The following is a 22928-nucleotide window of genomic DNA, read 5'->3' on the forward strand; positions in this document are numbered from 1 at the left end:
TGCTATCTCTTTTTCAAGAGAGCTGAACTTACAAATGTAGAATGATGTACATAAAAACTTGCATTCAAAAATAAAATGTAAAATTTTAGAGTCTGCAAGTCCACTCAGTTCTACTTCTTGTTCAGCCAATCACTCAGACCAACAAGTTTGGTTACGCTAGCAGAAGATAATGTTGCCTGCTTCTTATTTACAATGTCACCTGAAAGTGAGAACAAGCATTCACATGGCATTGCTGTAGCCAGTGTTGCAAGATATTTACATGACAGATGTGCTAAAGATTCATATGTCCCTTCATGCTTCAACCACCATTCCAGAGGACATGAAAACATGCTGATGATGGGTTCTGCTCAATAACAATCCAAAGCAGGGCGGACCGACACATGTTCATTTTCATTATCTAAGTCAGATGCCACCAGCAGAAGGTTGATTTTCTCTTTTGGTGGTTTGGGTTCTGTAGTTTGCGGATTGGAGTGTTGCTCTTTTAAGACTTCTGAAAGCATGCTCCACACCTCGTCCCTCTCAAATTTTGGAAGTTATTTCAGATTCTTAAATTCTTGGGTCGAGTGCTGTAGCTATCTTTAGAAATCTCACATCGGTACCTTCTTTGCATTTTGTCAAATGTGCAATGAAAGTGTTCTTAAAATGAACATGTGCTGCGAGACTGCAATAACATGATATATATGGCAGAATGCGGGTAAAACAGAGCAAAGGATATACAGTTCTCACCCAAGGAGTTCAGTCACAAATTTAATTAACGTAATATTTTTTTAACGAATGTCATCTGCATGGAAGCATGTCCTCTGGAATGGTGGCCGAAGCATGAAGGGGCATACGAATGTTTAGCATATCTGGCACGTAAATACTTTGCAATGCCGGCTACAAAAGTGCTGTGTAAATCCTTGTTCTCACCTTCTGGTGATGTAAATAAGAAGAGGGCAGCATTATCTCCTGTAAATGTAAACAAACTTGTTTGTCTTAGCGATTGGCTGAACAAGAAGTAGGACTGAGTGGACTTGCAGGCTCTGAAGTTTTACACTGTTTTGTTTTTAAGTGCAGTTATGTAACAAAAAAAAAATCTACATTTGTAAATTGCACCATCACGACAAAGAGATTGCACTTCAGTACTTGCATGAGGTAAACTGAAAAATACTATTTCTTTTGTTTATCATTTTTACAGTGCAAATCTTTATAATAAAAAATAATATACACTGATTTCAATTACAACACAGAATACAATATATATGGAAACCATCCAAAATATTTAATAAATTTCAATTGGGATTCTATTGTTTAACAGTGTGGTTGAAACTATGATTAATCGCGATTAATTTTTTGAGTTAATCACGTGAGTGAACTATGATTAATCGACAGCCTTAATGCAAAGTCATGCACATTGGAAAAAATAATCCCGACTCTATGTGCAAAATGATGGGATCTAAATTAGAAAGATATCTTGGAGTCATTGTGGACAGTTCTCTGCAAACACCCGCTCAATGTGCAGCGGCAGTCAAAAAATTTAACAGGATGTTAGGGGCCATTTGGCAAGGGATAAATAAGAGAGAAAATATCATAATGCCACTATATAAATTCATGGTACATCCACACCTTGAATACTGCATGTATTTGCACTTGCCCCCATCTCAAAAAAGATATATTAGAATTGGAAAAGTTACAGAGAAGGGTAATAGAAATGGTTAGGAGTATGGAACAGCTTCCATATGAGGAGAGGTTAAAAAGACTGAGATTGTTCATCTTAGAAAAGACACAACTAATGGGGGATATGATAGAGGTCTATAAAATCATGAATGGGGTGAAGAAAGTGAGTAAGAAAGTGTTATTTACCCCTTCGCATAACACAAGAACCAGGGGTCACCCAATGAAATTAGTAGGTATCAGGTTTAAAACAAACAAAAGGAAGTACTTCGCACAACACACAGCCAGCCTGTGGAACTCCTTGCCAGGGGATGTTGTGAAGGCCAAGACTATAACTGGATTCAAAAAAAGAGCTAGATAAGTTCGTGGAGGGCAGGTCAGTCAATAGCTATTAGCCAAGATGGTCAGGGATGCAGCCGCATGCTCTGGGTGTCCCATAAGCTCTGGCAGCCAGCAGCTGGCCTAGAAACAGCAGATGGAGCACTCGATAATTTCTCTGTTCTGTTCATTCCCTTTGAAGCATCTGGCACTGGCCACTGTTGGAAGACAGGATACGAGGCTGGATAGACCATTGGTCTGACCTAGTATATGCCTTCCCCTGTGTGGTAGGGTAGAGCTGTCATCTCCACTGTGCAGCAGGAGAAATGAGACAGCTCTCAGCCCAAAGCAACTTGCCCCACATCTAGTCTGGGGTAGAGCAGGGAATTGAAACTGTCTCCTGAGGGGCCGTTCCCAAGGCCATGCAGTAAAACAGCTGGGAGTAGAACATGCGTCTCTTGACCCAGAGGCCCCGCTCTAACCAGTACCCCCTACCACCACTCTGTGTTGACTCTCTCAGACATAGCCATCACCTTGGTGTCGGAGGAAGTCCAGCATCCCAGTGATGGCCTCAAGTTGCAGTGGGGGAGGTCTAGGTTGGATATTAGGAAAACTTCCACAAGAAGGGTGGTGAAGCACTGGAATGGGTTCCCTAGGGAGGTGGTGGAATCTCCTTCCTTAGAGGTTTTTAAGGTCAGGCTTGACAAAGCCCTGGCTGGGATGACTTAGTTGAGATTGATCCTGCTTTGAGCAGGGGGTTGGACTAGATACCCCCTGAGGTCTCTTCCAACCCTGAGGTATTCTATGATTCCCCTGAACACTGTACTGAAGCTCTGTTTCATTTCTCTACTGCCAAGGTTTGGATTATTTACTCTGGCTCCAGACGCCAAGTGGTGATTGTGTGATGTACTAGCTTTGTGTGACTGAGTGGTGGCCACGCTGCCCTCTAGTGGCTGCAGCTTAGTCCTACAGCAAAAGTGAGCTGAAGGAGCTCTCCATTACCTCAAGGGGAGAGAGGCCTGTGTTTTGATTCAAAGGACCGGGGGTTCTAGACTTGGTTCCCCACTTTTGTGCCTGATTTACCTAGTTAGTTAATATTTCGCCTGCCACACGTGGGTTTGTTACCGTTGCTCGGTTGCTTCCACGGGGACTGGTCACTAGATAGCTGAGCAACCACCTTGTCACTTACATCCCATCACTGCGGTTCAAATGGTCTAGGCGCTTTTCAGTGCTAAGAACTGAGCTTTTAGTTGTTGGCAGCAGTGCCAGTCCCACGCAACAATGGGGACCCAGACCTGTGACCTACAAGTCCAGGCTGTCTGCTGCTTGAGGTCCAGATGACTGTGAGTCTGCACTGCAGCCACTAGAGGGCAATGTTGAAATTGAAGTCCCTTATCTCTGAAACTCCATGCCCTGGGCCAATGTGGGGTCTCTACCCATGGGAGAGGAAAGATGTTCCTGTACTGAAGGCACGAGCCTAAAAAGCAGGAGAACTGGATTCTGCTCTGGAATGTGCCATGTACTCCCTTGTGATCTCAGAGAAAGGCATGCGTCCCTCTGGGCCTCAGTTTACCCCATCTGTAGACTGGGGTTAATAATGCCTCTCTGCCTCACAGGGCATGTGGTGATGCTTTATTAGTTGTCAAAGTGCTTTGAGTGCTTCAGATGAAAGTGAAGCAAGTGAGGCAGCAGGGGGGTTGTGGTTGGGGACCGTGGACTAGGAATCAGGACACCTGGGTAAAGGGCCCAGCTCGACCCCTGACCTAACTGGCATTGGGCAAGTTGTTTCCCCTTCCCATCCTTTGTCCATTTAAATTGTGGGCTCTGTCTCTTACGAGATGGATGCACAAGGCCTAGCGTCATAGGTTCTGACCTTGGTTGGAGTCTCTCATTTCTACTGTAATGCTACTTACAGAAAGGAATGAAAAGTGGCCTTGAGCGTGGCCCGTGGCATGTACTGAATTTCACCCCTTTCTCATTTGGGGGGGGGAGGGGGGAGGGAGACAATGAATTGTCCAAGAACATAGAGCAATTTGCTCTGTCTTTTGTTTTTCTGAGCTATTAGCTGAATCCTTCCTGTAAAACTTTCTGAGCCCTCGGGCAATTCATCAATGCATCGCAGGATGGATTCCTCGTGCCAGCTGTTGCAAGGAGCGTTTCTGCTCCCTCCCTCAATGGGTGCGCTGCTCGAAATCTGGCGCGACCGCGCGCCGGTGCAGCTGTGATGGTCGTGCTGGGTGAAATTTGCTTCTCTGTTAACTGGGGAGAATAAACCTTCCTTTCCCCCGCCCTGTGCTCTGCCTTGTCTAGCTAGATTGTCAGCTCTTTGAGACAGGGACTGTCTCTTACAGTGCGTAGCATGGTGGGGCTTGGATCTCAGCTGGGGACTACGGCTGCTGCTGTAATACAGACTTTGTGCAGAGAATCAACACAAGCCTTATACACCACTTCCTTACTAAGCTCCCGAAATAGGACTTGAGCGGGTCCTATGTGATCTGTAGAATCCTGTGCTATCCCTGTGCAAATTGCACCCTTGGTGCCTGCAGGATCAGGTCCATCCACAGCTAACCTTTTGGTACCATGGCTGCCTTTAACAATCTCACCTCCTTATATGGCTAAACTATTCTTTTTTTGAACTTGGCTTTGTTTACAGTCCACTTAAAATATTTAGACTCTGGCTGGGTTAGACAATTATCCTGTAACCTGCGGGGCCTATAATTATTGTGCTAGTTAATATGTAATTTATTTACATCCTATAAAATAAAGTGTTATTGGCAATATAGCAGCTTCCTAGCTCCATTTTAACTATTGACTGGGGTAACATGAAAGGAGACGCTGTCAAATTCTATTTTACAATAAACATTTCTTTCCCCAGTTAAAACTCACTTTTCCCCACTTGGCAAATGTTCTTTTTTTGTTTCTGTGGCTCTAGGTTGGAGGGATTGTTTAAAATGGAGAGCTGAAAGGAACAGGGAGGAAATCGCAGAGCAGTTCAGCTTGATGAAAGCCTGCCTTTACAGGGAATTGAGTGGTACACAGGAATGGCGGAGCTCAGTCAGACCGCTGGGCCATCTAGCCCAAGGTTCTGCCTTTGCAAGTGGCCAGTGCCAGGTGCTTCAGAAGGAATGAACAGAACAGGGCAGTGATTGAGTGCTCCATCCCATCATCCACTCCCAGCTTCTGGAAGTCAGAGGTCTAGAGACACCCAGAGCATGGGGTTGCAGCCATAGCTGTTTTGGCTAATAGCCACGGATGGACCTATCCCCCAGGAACTAATCTAGTTCTTTTCTGAGCCCAGTCATACTTTTGGCCTTCACAACATCCTCTGGCAAGGAGTTCCACAGGTTGACTGTGCATTGTGTGAAGAGATCTTTCCTTCTGTTTGTTTTACACTTGCTGCCTATTAATTTCATTGGGTGACCTCTGGTTCTTGTGTTATGTGAAGGAGTAAATAAGGCTTCCTTGTTCAATTTCCCCTCATGATTTTATAGACCGCTATCATATCCCCCTCCATCTCATTTCCAAGCTGAACAGTCCCAGTCTTTCTAATCTCTCCTCATATGGAAGCTGTTCCATCCCCCTAATGGTAGAGGATCAGCAGAACGTACAGCCGTGGGTCAGAGGGGGAGGAGGAGACACAAGGGGAGTTAGAGACCAGAGGAGGGGGAGCCAGCTCCAGGCTGGGAAGGGGTTTCCCGGTAGTTCCTCCTGCCGTCCCTGTGGCAGTTCCTCAGTGGCTGATGCCCTGCGTGCTGATGCCCACCTGACCCCCGCCCAGCTGACAGTGCCCTGTCCTGTCCCCTACTCCACTCAAGCAGCTGATGCGCGTGGTCCTGCCCCTCTCCTGGGCTGGGTGTCTGCACTAGGACCTGCTGTAGTGGCTGGAAAGCAAGACCAGGCTGGTCAAGGGAGTCCTACCTGCTCCCCAGTGGCTGGCCTGAATCTGTGCACCGCAGTGGCTGCTTCAGCCTTCCTCCAGGTCCAGCTCTTGTCTCTCTTCGCCCCCACCCCCAGCACGTGTTCAGCACATAGCCGGCTCCCAGCTCTGCAAGACGTCGGGGGTGTGTATGTCAGAAATCTAGATCGGTCTCTCCACCCCCGCTTCTGCTGCCCCTGTTTAAGGACTAATTCTCAGTTGCCCTGCACATTGGGTGCTCATTTGCATCCGTGCCAGCAGATTGCAGAGTGGGCGTGAAATAGGCAACCAAATCAAACCAGCCTTGCAGCTGTATAAACTGTCTGTTGAACCTGACCCAACTTCATAAGTAGTTTTGGAGCATTTTTCAGCCAAATTTCTATTCGCAGCAACAACAACAAGAAAGTCTCTTGGCTCCACTTACCACTTTGCACGACTGATTCTCCCGCAGAGCCAGCGGAGGACGACTGATTCTCCCGCAGAGCCAGCAGAGGGCGCATGGGGAGGACGGGCACTTCAGTTCCGATAACATTTAGAATCAACTGACTCCAGCCTCCGGATCAAGGATAATCGCGTTCCTTGGTTTTATTGGGTCCGGCTGGCGACGGAGAGAATAAGGGAAGCGGGAGAGAAATTAGCAATTTGCCAGGTGCCCCAGGGCCTGGTGGTTGAAGGGAGGAGGTGCAGATAGTCGTTGTAATTAACGTGAAATCCCATGGTTTGGGGAGACACGCTAAGGACCCACAAGAAGTCATCACAGGGCCAGATGCTGTGAAACGATCCCCTGGGGAGAAGCGGAGAAGCAGCTTGCTTAGAAAGAGCCAGTTGGGCATTAACATGAGCACAGGAAGTGTTTTCAAAAGAGCCTAAGTCCCTGCATCCCTACACTGAAAAACCCACACCCCTGGGCGACACAGTTATGCCAACCTAACTCCCAGCGTAGACAGCGCTAGGCTGACGGAAGAATTCTTCTATCGATCGAGCTAGCGCCTCCCAAGGGAGGTGAATGAACTACAGCAATGGGCGAACCTCTCCCGTCATGGCAGTGAGCGTCGTCTACACTGGAGTGTGACAGCGATGTAGCTGCAGCGATTCAAGCAGAGACAAACCCTTAGCTCCTACGGCTCCAAATCACTTTTGAAAACATTGCCTTGCCTCACTTAGTCTACGTCGCGTTGAACAGCCATGGGCCTAAATGTTTGCCGCTTTTGAAAATGGGGCGGAGGTTCCTAAGTCACTAAGGTGCTTGTGCAGATTTTGCCCTGCTCCAACAAGCACACAGAAGCACCCACTTTTCACAGGAGTCCGGATAAAGTCAAGTGCTTTGTTAGACGGGCTAATGCAGAGCGGAAATGACCAGGTTTGCTACTGATCAGCACTTGGGAACAGCACCGCAGATGTGCCAAGCCCTCCACCGAGGATCCCTGTACCTGAGAGCTTACAATCTGCCCCAGTCCCCACGATGCTGGGGAAGACAAGAAGCAGGGAGGCTGGAGACATGCATAGAGAGTGGGTGTGCTTCAGTCCCATTGAATCCACACCTCAGTGCTCTGGCTGGACAGCACCCCCGCAGAGGAATTGGTTCATGACTCCAGCACGAATACCGTTTTCCTGCCACCTGGGTTAGTCCTAGCCCACCTGCCCCACTGAACTGCAGGTGTTTTCTGCGCAGCTTTAAGTAGCAAGCTGTGACGAGGTCACGTGGCCCTGCTGGAGCCATGAAATGGGGAGGCTCCCTGCCGAGAGCCCCAAGCTCGGCTCACAGCTGGGACTGTCACCCCAGGGTGGGTAGGGGACTCCAGCTGTGAGCACAGCTACCGCCCGGGCTCTCAGTCCCCCAGTCCCTGCCGGGAGCACTGGGGGGGAGCCAGGTTCCTGGCAGGGAGCTCCCAGCAAGCTCTCTGAGCCCCGCACTGCCCCTCTGAAGTCCGTGGAAGCGCTCCGGTGACCATGCGCAGCACCGACACAAAGAGGTCAGCGTCGACTTAATTTCGGAGTTTAGACCTGCCCTGAGACTTCACTTGGCGTTTCAGCCAAACCTCTCCATGCTTGTCAGCTGAGCCTGCTGGGCTCTGGGGTCGCTGGGAGACGATAAACGCAGAGCTGCCTTTACAGTCACTTTTCGGAACGTTACATGCCTGGCCCGTGCTCGGGAACGAGTTTGCCAGGGGCTCACAGCCAGAAGAGCGCCGCTGGTGGCAACCTGGATGGCTTCTCATCCTCTCTCTCCAGCTCTGCTCCCTGTCCCTGTGTAAACAGGTCAGTCTGAGGGAGGGCAGAGGAGGGAGCCTCCTTGATTCAACCCAGGCACTTCTTGCTGTGAGCTCCAGGCTGACCCTTAAGGGGGTAGTACGCCCCTTCCTGGTCCTATTCTGTGCTCCAGAAAAGCAGCTCTGATCAGATGCTGCTGACTGCCCGGGAGGTAGGTAATGGACACATGACCCCCGCTATTACCGTCTCCCTCTCGGCATATACCCAGACCCCAGAACTCACCTCCTTACAGAACCGGGCCGAAGAGATGTCTGGTTTGGTGCTAGCTTGCCGTTGCTGTGGGGAAGGATTGGCTCTGGGTGGCGGCTGCGTATGTGGCTGGGTGTGGGTGGAGGGCAGGAGGCCAGCTCAGGGGAGCGGCATTCGGTTCTGCTGTCTCGTTTGTTTATTGGCTCTGTGCATGCTAGGTGCTCGGAGACCTTGTGGGTTGGCATGGGATGCCCAATATATAATTTATTGGTATTATTGAGCCAACTTCCTGTGGTTTGTTTAGACTTTGTGTAGGCAACACTCCTATTAAAGTCAGTGGATCTGATTCTCATTGATGCCAAAGCCCGTAGCCATATACGAAGGCCTTGCTTTGGATCTGTTACTTTTACACTCACTATTAACCCCCTTTCACAGTCATGTGAAGACTGTACGATTTGGCCCATAATTATGACTTGGTTATTAAGAATCGTTGGTAACGAGCGCAAGAATCTCCGCTAGCTGGAGAACAGGGTGTAGGGCATTTGGCAACCGGAATGTGGCACATCTGGAAACATCTCGTTTTCCCTTCTAAATGAATGCATTCATTCCGTTGCGAAACGGTTGTGAAAAGGACCGTAAAAAACGACATCGTAGGGCTGTGTGTTGTCTCTCCAAGACTCCTGTGACCTTTTCCTCTGTTCCTTGCCAATTACCCCAGTGCAAAGAGTGGGTAAGAGGCTACCAGATCAAAATTAGAATGGGGCGAAGAATAGATTTTGCGGTTAATTGGATGTTCCAAAAAATGGCTGGAGGAGGGAAATTCATTTGGAGTCAGGCCAAAAAATGAAAATGTTTGCAATTTTTCAGCAAGTTTAACATAAAAAACCGTCTCGAACACAATATTTCATTTTGACAAAATCAGAACGTTTTTATTTTGCCCGTTTTGAAACGCTTTTGCATTTTAAAAAAAAAAAAATATATATATATACAATATAATAAAAGGATATTTTGCGACAAAGTCATTTCACACCAGAAGATCAAAGCACTTCATTTAAAGAATGTTGAAACATTTCAATGTCTTTGGAATTATTTTTTGTTTGTTGTTTTAACCGATTTGTGAAAGGTTTTGATGTCGCTGCAGCTTCATTTTTCACCACAAAAAGTTTCTTCCAAAATGTCTCCCAGTTCTAATCAGAATGAGCTGAGCTTGCACCCACTCTGCACTGCTGTAAGGGTCCTTAAATGCAGTTGCAGCCCGAGCCTGAATATCTACATCACAATTTAACAGCCTCTTAGCTTGAGCCTGAGTCAGCTGACATGGGCCGGCCAGTCACAGGTTTTTACTTGCAATGTAAACACACCTGAAGTTCTTTCATTCTCATGCATCAACACCACTAACAAAGGGTTGGTTGGTGTGTCAGATTAGCCCTTCTGTTATCCATGGGCTTCCCCTGCTTTGAAAGGTAGGCCCTCGATGACACTGCAGAACCCAAATGTCCTCAGGGAGTTTGCAAAGTGTAAATGCTTGGAACTTTATAAACAATTCTATTGACAGCGCCCAAGGAAGAACAGATTCTAGCTCGCTCTCCCTTAGCTGAGCTGTTTTCGCAGGCAGACAATAAAGAGCAGTGAAACTTGTGTAAGGGCAGGTCTACACTTAAAACTCTGCACCCATACAGATGCGCCGCTGTAGTACTTCAGTGAAGACGCTCTACGCTCGCAGGACAGAGCTCTCCCATTGGCGAAGTTAATCCACCTCTGCAAGAGGCGGTAGCTATGCTGGTGGGAGAAGTTCTCCTGCCGACCTAGTACCGTCCATACTGGCACTTGGGTCGGTCTAACCACGTCAGTGAGGGGAGTGGATTATTCTCACCCCTGAACGATGTAGTTATATCAGAGTAATTCTCTGTCGTATAGACCAGGGCTATTTCTCTAACAGGACTAGTCAGGAATTTTTCAACCAGCTGTGTTTGGCTGAAAAATGTCAATTTGTTGAGACCAAAACCGTTGGCGAAACAGGGCTGATTTTGCCGAATCTCCTGACCTGAGAAATTATTGGGAAGAAGTGTTTTGAAATTGTCAAAATGTCCCACGTCCACATTTTTGGCATGGAAAATTCAGGTGGTTTGAGTTGAAACCGTTTTTCATCTTGAAATCTAAGGATATTCAGAGCTTTAATAAAAAGAAAAAAAGGTTAAAAACAAAATGTTTCAAAACTATCAAAACGGAATGTTTCAAAATGATGGAATTAAAATGTTTTAATTCACCTAAACCAATATTTGATTTTCAGTTCTCCAAAATTTTTGAGATTTTGACTCTTCTTCCCAATTCGGGCTGGGGAATTTTTTTGATATCTCAAAAACTCTCTAGGGGAAAATCATTTCCTGCCCAGCCCTAGTCACTTCTGTAAAGGGGCTGGGCTCGGAAGACTTTCTCTCCTCATTAGACCAGGGCAAAGCAGGCATGAAGTGCTACTGGCTCAGAATGGCATTTGCTTTGCGCTGGAGTAAGGGACTCCCCGAGGCACAGAGCAAAGGAAGGATCAGGCAAAAGATCTTTGGAAAAGAAGCGAAGTGCGAATTGCTTTGGTGGGTGGTTGTTGGCAGCAGCTTCTAGACCCATTTTGTTCCGGAGGTAGTGATCAGATTTAGCAATCCTACTCAGCACTCACATCCTTGCTGCTCTGGCTGGGCTGAGGTTTTTTGGTACTGAATTATGGATATTTATCTGGAGGAGAAACATGCTGGCCCCTGGTTCTATTTTTTTTGAAGAGATTTAAACCCATCAGGCTAGACTGTACATTGCCTGGAATGGGAAATGATCCATCACCTGCAATCTCAGGTAGAATCCTTCTCGCCTCATCCAAAATTCCTCTGGGGGAGCACCAGGGAGATCTCCTGCCTTTTGAAAGGTACAGGTGAGACTCCTCCTGCATCCAGGTGGCTCTGCTGGCTGGAGTGAGGAGGGGTCGCCTGGCCACAGAAAGCATGTGCATTGCACCACCTCTGCACGACCTTCTCACACTGGGCAGTTGAGCAGCACCTGTGTCCTGGTCCCTAACCCCTTCCCAGGGCACATACGTGCGTTCGTGTGCCCTCCTTCCCCCATCTGCCCTCGCTAGCGCCTTGTACAATCTGCTCCTCTGAGCTGATTGTCTGTAAATGTCCTCTGTCCCACAAGCAGAGTGGCCTGCTATCATGATAGGAAAGTGATGGCATGAATGAGGTCCATTGCTGAGAGCTGGGGCAGCGAATCGGGATGTCTGGGTTCTGACTCACTGCTGGGCTCTGGGCGAGTCACGTCCCCTCTCTGTGCCTCAGTGTCTCATTATAAAATAGGGATGAGGATGATACTGACCCAAGGGAGGGAGGTGAGTCCAACCGAAGGAATGCGTGTGATTGCTCCGAGATCCCCAGGGAAGGTTGTTTAGAAGCCCACGGCACGACTGCTACTACTGGGGACCTGTCTGCGGGGAGGTGTTGGGGACCGGGGGAGAGGCTTTGTAATAAGGATATTTGTTTTGCCTGTTTTGCAGAGTTTCAATGTTCTGACTTGCTCTAAGATGAAGGTATGGAAGTTTGCAGCCATTGCCTCGATGCTCCTCAGTTCCATGTTGTCCATTTTAGTTTGTAGAGACATGCTCAACGGAAGCCGGAAATACAGCCCCTTCCCTTCCTCGCCGTCAAGGTCAGCCTCCTCTTCTGCCTTGCCTGTAGGCCAGCGGAGATCCCCACGAGCCCTGGAGCACCGTGACCCACTGATCTCTCAATGTAAGCAATAGCATGCTTTGCCTTGACTCCATCTGCTCAGAGCCATCTCCTCCACTGGCACTGCTGGGGGAGAGCATTTCTTCCCCAGGCCCTGATATACATGGAACGGATGGGATAATGGTCAGCTCCAGCTATGCCATGGGGTTTTATTGCAGTGTAGACGTTCCCTGAAGGGTCTGAGCCTGAGCCAAGCCGAGAACCAGGGTTCAAGCCTTATTGTTCTGCAGTATAGACACAGCCCTACTGGACTCGTGCTCCGAGTCCTCCAATAATAGAGTAGAATCTCAGAGTTACGAACACTGCGGGAATGGAGGCAGTTCGTAACTCGGAACAAAACGTTATGATGGTTCTTTCAAAAGTTTTCAACTGAACCTTGGCTTAATTCAGCTTTGAAACTTTACTATGCAGGAGAAAAATGCTGCTTTCCCTTTATCCTTTTTAGTAGCTTCCCTTTAGCACAGCCCTGGATTGTATTTGCTTTTTTATGGTCTCTGCTGCTGTCTGATTGGGCACTTTTGGTTCCAAATGAGGGGTGTGGTTGACCAGTCAGTTTGTAACTTTGGTGTTTGTAACTCTGAGGTTTTGCTGTATCCTACAGTCCCACAAGCTGACTTTCTTTGTCCTCTGGACAGTCAAGTTTTCCCACACTGCATCTCAAACAACTGGCTTGAGTGGGCACATTTTGGGAGGGCGCTAGGAAGTCTGGGATACGGCTGGTTGGACTCATGCCTGCATAATGCAGTGTAGATGCTGGCGCCCCAACTTGGGAGCCGGGGTTCAACAATTCCTAACCAGGGGTTACAAATGAGTGTAGACGCTCAAGTTCTAGGTTAACAAACCCAGGGCCTGTTAACTCAAGTTCTACTAACCCAGGACTTCCATTGCAGTATAGCCAGACCCTGAGTGTCTGAGCTGGGCCATCAATAGGTTCTCAAGCCAATTAAGCTGCAGGGATAATTGTGTTCTCAGCTCATCCAAGATTGACCCCTCCAGACAAGGGGTTTTGTTCCTCTTCTGCTTTACCAGAGACCTCCTTATCCATGGTGTGACAGCATGTGGTTTTGTGTATTCCGCATACGATGGGCAGTATGTGATTAAAAACCAGATCAAACCCAGCCCACTGTCTTTAGCCCCAGGGCTGTGGGCCTGCAGCTGTAGCCAGCTGTGCTCTGCTCCCTAAAGCATAGTCAGAGTTGGTGGGTACTTTGAGAGTTGGTCTTTCCAGGAGCACGGGCAGGATGTGCTGAGCCAGTGCCCCAGGATGGTGTTTGTGAGGTGGCTGCTGCCCTTTGGAGGAACAATGAAATTCTGGTCCCGACCTCTGGTGTTCAGGCTGAGGTTGCTAGGTCCTCAATGAATTCTAAATGGGTTAATTACGTCTTTGCTTCACTGAGAGGGAGTATGGTCTAGTGGTGAGAGCAAGGGATTGCGAGTCAGGAGATCCAGGTCTGCTCCTGACTCTGCTGATGAAAATATTATTTATCGTATTACTGTAGCATCTAGAGGAGCCCTAATCAGGCCCCACAACCCCACTGTGCCAGGTGGTGCACAGACACAGAACACAAAGACCATCTGTGCCCTAGAGAGTTCACAGTCTAAGACAAGAGACAACAGAGGGATACAGACAGACGGGGTAGCACAAGGAAACAATGAGACAAGGTTGGTCACGATGGGCAGTGTCTCACACATCAGCAGCCTGGCCATTGAAAAGTTTTTTGCAGGCATCGCAGTCGAGGAGGGATTTAGAATCATAGAAAATCAGGGTTGAAAGAGACCTCAGGAGGTATCTAGTCCAACCCCTGCTCAAAGCAGGACCAACCCCAACTAATCATCCAAGCCAGGGCTTTGTCAAGCTGGGTCTTAAAAATCTCTAAGGAAGGAGATTCCACCACCTCCCTAGGTAACCCACTCCAGTGCTTCACCACCCTCCTAGTGAAACAGTGTTTCCTAATATCCAACCTTGAAGGAGGACAAAAGGTGCAGGAGTCTACAGCAAGTTTGGCCCAGATGTGAGGGGCAGCCTCAGTGTGTTCTCTGCGTGTGTCTCTCGCAGGGGGTCTGTGTGGGTCCATGAATGGTTGAGAGCTGGATGAAAGGTGCTAGAGGAGACGAAAGTAAAAACAGACAGTTAGTGGCAATGCTGAGAGTCAAGGGTGGCCTTGTGCATGCTGTTATCAGATGGTCCCTGTTTTCAACTTTGCCAGACTTTAACCGTTGTGGCTGAAATGTTCCATTCTTGCTCTCAGCCGTCAGCAGAATTAGTTCAGTTAATTTCATTGAAGATGATTCAGCCCTTTCCAAGCATGAGGCAAAGGGAAAGTCAGATCATGTTGGTAACGTTAAGGAGACTTTTCAGCTGGTTTTTTGCAGTGTGCCAGCATGTCCATGCTTTGGAGCCGGTTCATGAAGTTTGTGGGGCGATAACCTTTGGGTCACAGATGCACCTTTTTGCTGCCCTTTCTGCCTTCTTCCTGCTTTTTACACCCCAGCTCTGAATTGAGGTCTGTGTCTGGAAGGGTTAGATGCCGTCTGCTATGAGGATTAGGTTATGATCTTATTGAAGAAAGATGAGAGTCAAGCTCGAAGAGTTTGCACTGAAGACAGAATAGCCTAGGCTTGTTATAGTATATAGTAAGGTTACCATACATCCGTATTTTCTTGGACATGTCCAGCTTTTTGGTTCTTAAATCGCCGTCCGGGAGGAATTTTTAAATATCTAAAAACGTCCGGGATTTTGTCATAATTATTTTTCCCCAAAGAAGAGTTGATCATTCAAAAAAGAGAATGAATGTTGATCATTCAAGAAAGAAAGTGAATGTTGATCACTCGAGAGAGTGCCTGCTTTCCCCCCTAGCTCCCAGCATTTGTGCCGCGAAACAGCTGTTTCACGCAGCTGGGAGGGAGGGGGAAGAGGGGGAACGTGGCACGCTCAGGGGAGGAGGCGGGGCCGGGGATTTGGGGAAGGGGTATAATGAGGCAGGGAGGGGGCGGAGTTGGGGCTGGGCTGAGGGGCACGAGCAAATACACCCCCCCTACCTCTCGTGGAGTGTCCTTTTCTTTGAATGTTCAAATATGGTAACCCTAGTGCATAGTTTGATCCAGAATGACAGCCGGCTTTAATGGTGTTAGAGTTTTTGGGTCTGATCTGAACTCACATCAGTTTAACTCCTATGGGCCAGATTTTCCTCCCACTTATAGCTGTACAAATCAGGGCTCGCTCCATTGACTTCTGTTGAGTTACGCCAGTGTGACACTGGAGTGAGACTGGAATTGTCTCCTTTGATTCCAGCAGAGTCGTTCCTGCTTTACCTGGCTGACTAGATCAGAATCGGGCCCTTTATAGCCACAGCCCGCGACCCGAGCGCTGTGGTTCCATTGGTCGGTGCCACGTCTCTTTGCTCCCTGCCCTCTTCCCCATGGCTTAGATGGCTTGTGACGCCTGCGTGAGCGGCAGCATGCTGTGCCTGACCCGTTTGCTGCAGCACAGGCTTGCCCGTTCCCCCTTCCCTGGAGGAAGCTGCGATTCCTCCCAGCGTCTCCGACGTGGCTGTGTGCATGGCATCTGGAAGTCATGAACACAACGGGAGTTAGTTTTATTTATTCACCAAATGTTTGATTATTTTTTTTAAGCATGCACTTTAAGTGTCATGCAATGAGGGGTGGCCTGAGCTGCTGCAAGCGGTGAAAGTCGGATAGGAAAATAAACAAGACAAAGTGAGGGGTGTGGGGAGGAGGAGGAGATCCAGCAGAACTCTGGAGCGGGATTGGCGTTAGCTTGGAAGAGACATTGACCTGATCTTTTCAAACCAAGGAGCTGGAAGGCGGGATGAGGGTGAGGGGACAACGTTCCTTTAAAGGAGCCTTTTCCTTGTGGCTCAACAGTGGAAGTTCTTCTTCGTCTCAGCCAGGGTGAACGTGGGCACCCAGCGATTTGCTTAGGCTTCTGTCACGGACTGCTCCCTCGGCTACCCGGTGTGCTGCAGGCCTGGCCCGTATGTGCGGCCTCTTATTCACGATATACACACAGTCTTTTTCTTTTCACCACGTGTATCTGTAATCTCTAGATTCCCAGCACTGCAGAACATAGTACAGCCATGTGTCAGGAGGAGGAACCTTCCACCCAGTTTCAGAGCGGTAGCCGTGCTAGTCTGTATCAGCAAAAAGAACGAGGAGTCCTTGTGGCACCTTAGAGACTAACACATTTATTTGGGCATAAGCTTTCATGGGCTAAAACCCACTTCATCGGATGCATGCAGTGGAAAATACAGTAGAAAGATAGATATGAAAAAATGGGGGTTGCCATACCAACTCTAATGAGACTAATCAATTAAGATGGGCTATTATCAGCAGGAGAAAAAAAATTTTTGTAGTGATAATCGGGATGGCCCATTTCCAACAGTTGACAAGAAGGTATGAGTAACAGTAGGGAGGGAAATTAGCATAGGGAAATAGTTTTACTTTGTGTAATGACCCATCCACTCCCAATCTTTATTCAAGCCTAATTTAATGGTGTCCAGTTTGCAAATTAATTCCAGTTCTGCAGTTTCTCCAGCTCATTCTCCAAGCTCCCCGCCCCCCGACTTCCTGCCAATTCTCTCTCTTCCTGTATCGAGCTAATGAATTCATTAACCCAATCCCTGCCCCCGAGTGTCAACAAGCTCCACCATAAGAAGTTAATTGCCTCCAATTAAGCCTGTCACTGTCTTGGTTAGGTAGTTACCTCAGGGCATGTCTGCATTACAAACTTTTGCCAACTCAAGTTAGCATATCACTTGTGTGTGGGCACATTTGCCTCTTTGTGTCAGCGCTGTGTGTGCTCACCAGGAGTGCTTATTTCGATGCACCGTGCGGTGGACCGTGCAGGTATCCCAGGGTGCAGCTCACCGCCATCCAGTGCACTGGCGGGGCAGAAACAGGTCACGCAGGGGTGACTGGGACCGCAGTGTCAAGGTCCTCTTGTGCAACTGTCTCCACCCCAGAATGCTATCTCCATCCTGTAATTTTCACGCCTGTTCAGAAAATCCCACAAACCAGCCTGGGACATGTCGCTGTCCGCCATTTCTGAAGAAGCATGGAGCCTACTCTGCTCTGGACTATTGTCATGAGAGTTAGACTGGAAAGGGACCATCATGATCATCTCGTCTGACCTCCTGCATATTGCAGGCCAAAGAAACACACCCACCCACTCCCGTGACAGACCCCTAACCTCTGGCTGAGTTACCGAAGTCCCCAAATCATGATTTAAAGACCTCAAGTTACAGAGAATCCACCGCTGACACTAGTTTAAACCTGCAAGTGACCCATGCCCCGTGCTGCAGAGGAAGGTGAAAACCCTCAGAAAAGGCAAACCCCCCCAGGACAAGCACAAGACTGGTGATCCTCCAGTATTTGAGAGCTACGAGCTGAGTCACAGGGAACATGATGGTTCCTGGAAGGTGGATTGCTTTGGAACACCGTGAGAACCAAGGCAAGGTTTTTGGTGGCATTCACAGAGTAGCTACAAACAGTGGCTGGTGGGGTCTCATCGGAATGCAGGCATGGGATGATGAGCAGTGGTTGCAGAACTTTTGGATGCTCAGAGCCATATTCCTGGATCTGTGCACTGAGCTCGCCCTAGCCCTCCAGTCCAGGGACACCAACGTGAGAATGGCACTGACAGTGGAGATGTGAGTGGCCATTGCACTGTAGGAACGTGCCACAGCAGATTGCTGCCGGTCTGTGGGAAATCATTTTGGAGTTGGAAAATCCACTGCGTGGGTGGTTGTCATGCAGATGTGCAGGGACATCTCCTGTTACACAGGACTGTGACTCTCAGCAATGGGCAGGACATAAGGGATGGATTTCCAGCAATGAGTTTATCAAATGGATCAACAGATGGGACACAAATCCCTATTTTGGCACCAGACCACCTTGCCACAGACTACAGCATCAGAAAGGGCTATTTTTCTATGGTTATGCAAGCACTGGTGGATCACCAGGGATCCTTCACCAGCACCAGTGTTGATTGGTCAGGGAAGGTTCATGATGCCTGCATCTCTGTGGAGACAGGATTGTTCACAAAGCTACACACAGGGACTTTTTTTTGGAACACAGCTTAAAGAAAAGGAAGGAGCATTCATGTCCATTTTAGCTACACATACTTCAACTGTGGCTCTCCCAGGTCAGTGTAGGTGAAGCTGTGATTTTCCTTAATGTCCCCCTGTGTAGAGGGGTAAGGTAGGGATGTGACTCCTGATGCCACATGGAATGTCGCAGGGTGTCGGGAGCAGTGACCATGCAGGTCTCCAAAGCCTGGGATTATTGAACCTGTAGGTCCACAAGGGGCTGCAGCCTCTGCATTGGTTGTTGGAGAAGACCCATTACGTCCTGATGCATCTCCCTCTCCTTTTCCTGATAGGTCTCCTGGGCATTTCTCCTGTCCATTCTTTCCTTCTGCATCCACTTTGCTCTATTCATCCACCAGGCCCTCTGTTCGTGGTCTGATGCAACATTGACTTGCAGGATCTCGCTGAACAGGTCAACCTGAGTCCTCTTCTTTCTCCTTCTCTGACTTGGGCACTCCATGGGTGTGGAGGGGGAACCTCTCAAGGCTGCAACGGCATCAGCTACAGATGAAACACACAGAAGTACCATGGACAGTAGAGTCATGATGGAAAGCGGAAGTTAAGATTCAGAAGTCCCCTCCCCTCCCACAGCTGTTGCTGGCGTCCCAAAGCCATCTGGGCCCATAGGCTGCTAGCCCGTTCGCTTTGGCAGGCCCCCTGGCAGTAATTGCCGACTGGCGTGGAAACGTGTCCTACTGCAGAGGAAGAAATAAGGCTGCCATGCCTGCAGACCTTTGGGAGAGGATTGCAGAGGACTTCTATGAAAGTTTCATCGCGCTCTCTCAGCAGGATTCAAGGGGCATGCCCGTATACCTAAACAAACCACTCTACACACTCCCATCCCCTCGCCTAACTCTGGAGGGGCATGAACAGCAGCTCTACTGCACTTCATGGTACCACTACCTCTCCTAGTGCGAGTAAACTAATGAAAAGTTGATAGCCATGTCCTGCTCAGTGTGGGGCGCCATCACAGTAATGGGAAATGAATTTGCACACTTGCCTGGGGATCCTTCCCCTGCATCGGGCTCATCCATGCTCAAACATTGGGATGGACTGGACTAAGGTGAAGTCTCAAACAGCTTGCAGGACAGCTGGACCTCTCTGGTTGAGTGTCATCCACCCTCCTCCTCCTCCTCAATGTTCATGGCAGGGGCCTTTGACTCAGGCTCCTCAGAAGTATCCGTGCTGGTGTGCGAGGTGGAGGTGGGTCTCCACCATGTGCGCCAGGCAGCTCTTTGTAAAAGCGGCAAATCTGCGGCTTGGCACCAGATCAACTGTTGGCCTCCATGGCCTTCTGGTGCACCTGCTGCAGCTCTTTCACTCTCATGCAGCACTGCAGCAGGGCCCTGTTGTACCTCTTCTCCTGCACTCCCGCGCCACCTGCTTGTAGATGTCAACATTTCTACAGCTGCTTCGGAGCTGTACCTGCCCTGCCTCTTCTCCCCACGTGCCCAGGAGATCCAGTATCTCCAGGCCAGAATGTATTCAGAGTGTGTAGCCGGCATGGTCAGCTGAGGAGTTACACACAGTGAGGGAGAGCTGATAGTTAAGCCAGACAACCAGGAAAAGGAATTTCAAAAATTTACAGGGTTTTAAAGGAGGGTGGGTAGTTTACAGTCTCTATGGCCTCAGGGCAGTGGAGTTCACAATCGTGACCGGAGCGGTGCATGTTAAGCATTGTCGGACAGCTCCTGGAGGACTGTTAGGGTTGGCATAGTCAATACAATGTCTACCTTTGTGCTGCATTGACCTCCGTACATCAGCCGTGGCTCAATGCCGCTCGAGAAGGTTGTGCTCCATAATGTAGAGCTTATGGTGGTGGGAGGCAAATTTAAGTGTAGACACGTGCACAACTAGGTCGATGCAAGGTGGCTTATGCCAACTTCACTTTGTAGTGTAGACAAGGCCTAAATGACCAAGGTGCTACAGCTAGCGCTCTGTCCCAGCATCTCAAGGGATGCTAGATGGGCTGCAAGATTGGTCACAGGGCCTAAATCCAGCTGTAATAATGGGAACTTTTAGCTGAATCACCAGCAATTAGTCTTGTAATCAGCTGACTTTCCCTCCCATTTCACTGTGAGGGAAAGTCAGTTTAAAAGGGGATTGAAACTATCTTTGAACGGATCTGGATGAGATGGGGCCTGGGCAAGCACTGTGTTCACAGCAGTTTCAAATTGTGATCTGTCTGTGGCCCACCAGCCATCCCTGGAGTCCCATCCTAGCAGGGCTGACATGCATCCGAAAGCTCAGCCGCCACAAAAGCCTGGGACCCCATAAATACCGAGCATCGGGTTAATTGCTCACCTTGTGTTAGAGAGGCCAAGGTCCCGGTGGCTTCTGCTGGGATGAATTCGTTCAGCCCTTAGGAAGGACTCCAGTAAGAACGAAGTGGAGGGGGGCACTAGCCGGCAGCGGGTTGGAGGCATCTGAAAGTTGTTGCCTTGCAGCGGCTTTTCCTGCATGAAATGGGTTAGCTCTGTCTGCCTGCAGCCCCACGAAAGGGAAGGACTCCCCGCTCCCGTCCAACCGGGCTACACGTTGCAGACTGGTTTCGGACACCCTCAGGGTCTGACTGCACTGGACCCGTAAGCACCTTTCTCAAGCGGGCGCCTCGCGCTGATGGAGACGCCCAGGTTCAACAGCAGGCAGGTGGGCTCGGTACAGGGCTCGCTGTGAGCAGGGGCGGCTCTAGGCACCAGCAAAGCCAGCACCTGCCCTATTTGCAGGGGCAGCAGGGGAGCTGAGAACCAACAGGGTATTCTGGGAGCTGTAGTTCCTTGGTTAGCTCCCTGCCTATAGAGCCAGCCCTGGAGCAGGGAAAGAACTACATTTCCCAGCATTCCCTTGGCCACTACCAACTGGAAAGGAAGGAGGGGGCTCTCATACAGCAGCATGGTGTGAGTGCTGTGGATGGTAGGGAGACCGTATTTTAACATTCAAAAAACAGGACACTCCAGGGGGAGGGAAGCCCCACTCTGCCACCATCCACTCCCTTCGACTGCCCCCCACAGAAACTCCAACCCATCCAACTCCCCCCCCACTCCCTGTCCCCTGATCACCCCCTCCTGGGACCCCTGCCCCTAACTGCCCCTCAGGACATCCTAACTAAGCCTCCCTGCTCCTTGTCCCCTGACTACCCACCTAGGACCCTACCCCCTACCTGTCTCCTGACTGCCCTGACCCTTATCCATACCCCCACCCCCAGACAGACTCCCAGGAATCCCACGCCCCATCCAACCACTCCCTGCCCCCTGACAGGACCCCCCCCAGAACTCTCGACCCATACAACCCCTCACTGCCTGCCGCAACCCCTCTCCACACCCCTAATAAAGATTTGGCCTGTGAGTATGTCCTGGAATTTCAGAATTAGAACAGTACTAGGCTCTACTCAGATTAGTTGACTTAGGAGCACTGGGACCTGAGTTGTACCGGTCCACTCGCAACAGACTCCATGTCTACACAGAGGGGCACCTGGTCAAGTTGACACACACAAATAGCATTCCTATGCATGAGCATGAGGGAAGGATGTTCCTGTGTTAAGGCAGTGGATCACAATAGGAGACCTGGGTTCTTTTCCTTACTTGCTTCAGACTTATGTGTCTTAGCACATTCCTGAGCCTCTGTGTGCCTCAGTTCCTTCTCTGTAGAACAGAGACACTCATAGATGCTTGTGTTAAGTGTGTTATGAAGCTGCATCCATTAATACTTGGGAGGTGCTCAGATGCAATTGGTGCTTGTGCACTGGGCAGTTTTAAATAAAATAACAAGGACATTTCAGTTTCTACCCTCCGGGTGATAAACTGTAAGTCGGAGGCTATTACCCTTTAAGAATGACAATTGGTCCAGCATCTTTTTCTTGCTGTCAGATAAACGTTAATGTAGGACATTAAGTCTTGGAGTATTCAGCAATTACTGTGCACAAAAATATGTCGTTGACATTTCTGAAAGCAAGCTACAGACTAAGATGGATGCAATACATCAGTTAATGTAGATATTATGTTGGCATGAAACAAATGGGCTGACAGTAATAAGACTGAGAGTAACATGAATCCTCTCTGGAAAGCACTGCTTGTGTGTCGGGTGGGTACTCTTGATGTCGGTTGTCACTTCCTTGTTTCAATTCAATATTACAAATTCTGCTTTTTTTATGCTACAATGTTCTGCTCTGTACTCTTAGTTACTTTTCAGAATCCCAAATCCGTAGTCACATAATAGTGCCTGAACATCAGCAGTGTGAGAGAGGGATATTTCGGATGATAAAATGCTACTATTGTTGGATTTCTCATCTTTTGATTCCCCTTTGCTGCCTCAGTCCAATAAACACAGCTGAGATTAGTTTGCCAGCCTCCCAAGTTAACTCCAGCCAAAAGCACATAAAGACAGTTTTAAATTAAATTGGAATTAAATATTTGTCAAGATCCATCAAACAGGTTTTTACTGGTCTTTTAACTATCCTGTCTGCTGGACAAAAAATGTTCCAATACTATTTTCTGCTTTTATAAGGGCAAATATACTGTTAGATACTTATGGATTGACTAGATTCACTTCTCACTTCCTGTCTTATAGCCTCTTCTTTAGAAGCTTTCCAGAGGACATCAGTGAAAACCTGGGGTTGAAAAACCTTTCCTGTTAGCAAGGTAGTAGAGCATAACATAGCTGGATGGCGCTGTCACCAAAACCTGAGAGAAAGGAAGTGTGCTCATTGGT

At 48.7% G+C, this 22928-nt stretch overlaps 1 protein-coding gene across 1 annotated transcript in view; it reads left to right on the forward strand.

Moving 5' to 3' along the window:
• Positions 1-22928, forward strand: part of NRTN (neurturin) — a 92126-nt gene that overhangs the window by 60141 nt on the left and 9057 nt on the right. The window contains exon 2 of the mRNA XM_032803492.2: positions 11883-12117. Coding sequence (XP_032659383.1) covers positions 11910-12117 — 208 coding nt within the window. The 5' untranslated portion in view covers positions 11883-11909. The remainder of the gene's footprint in view (positions 1-11882; positions 12118-22928) is intronic.

The sequence above is a fragment of the Chelonoidis abingdonii genome, chromosome 11 (genome assembly GCF_003597395.2).
Source record: "Chelonoidis abingdonii isolate Lonesome George chromosome 11, CheloAbing_2.0, whole genome shotgun sequence".
Classification (NCBI taxonomy): Eukaryota; Metazoa; Chordata; order Testudines; family Testudinidae; genus Chelonoidis; species Chelonoidis abingdonii.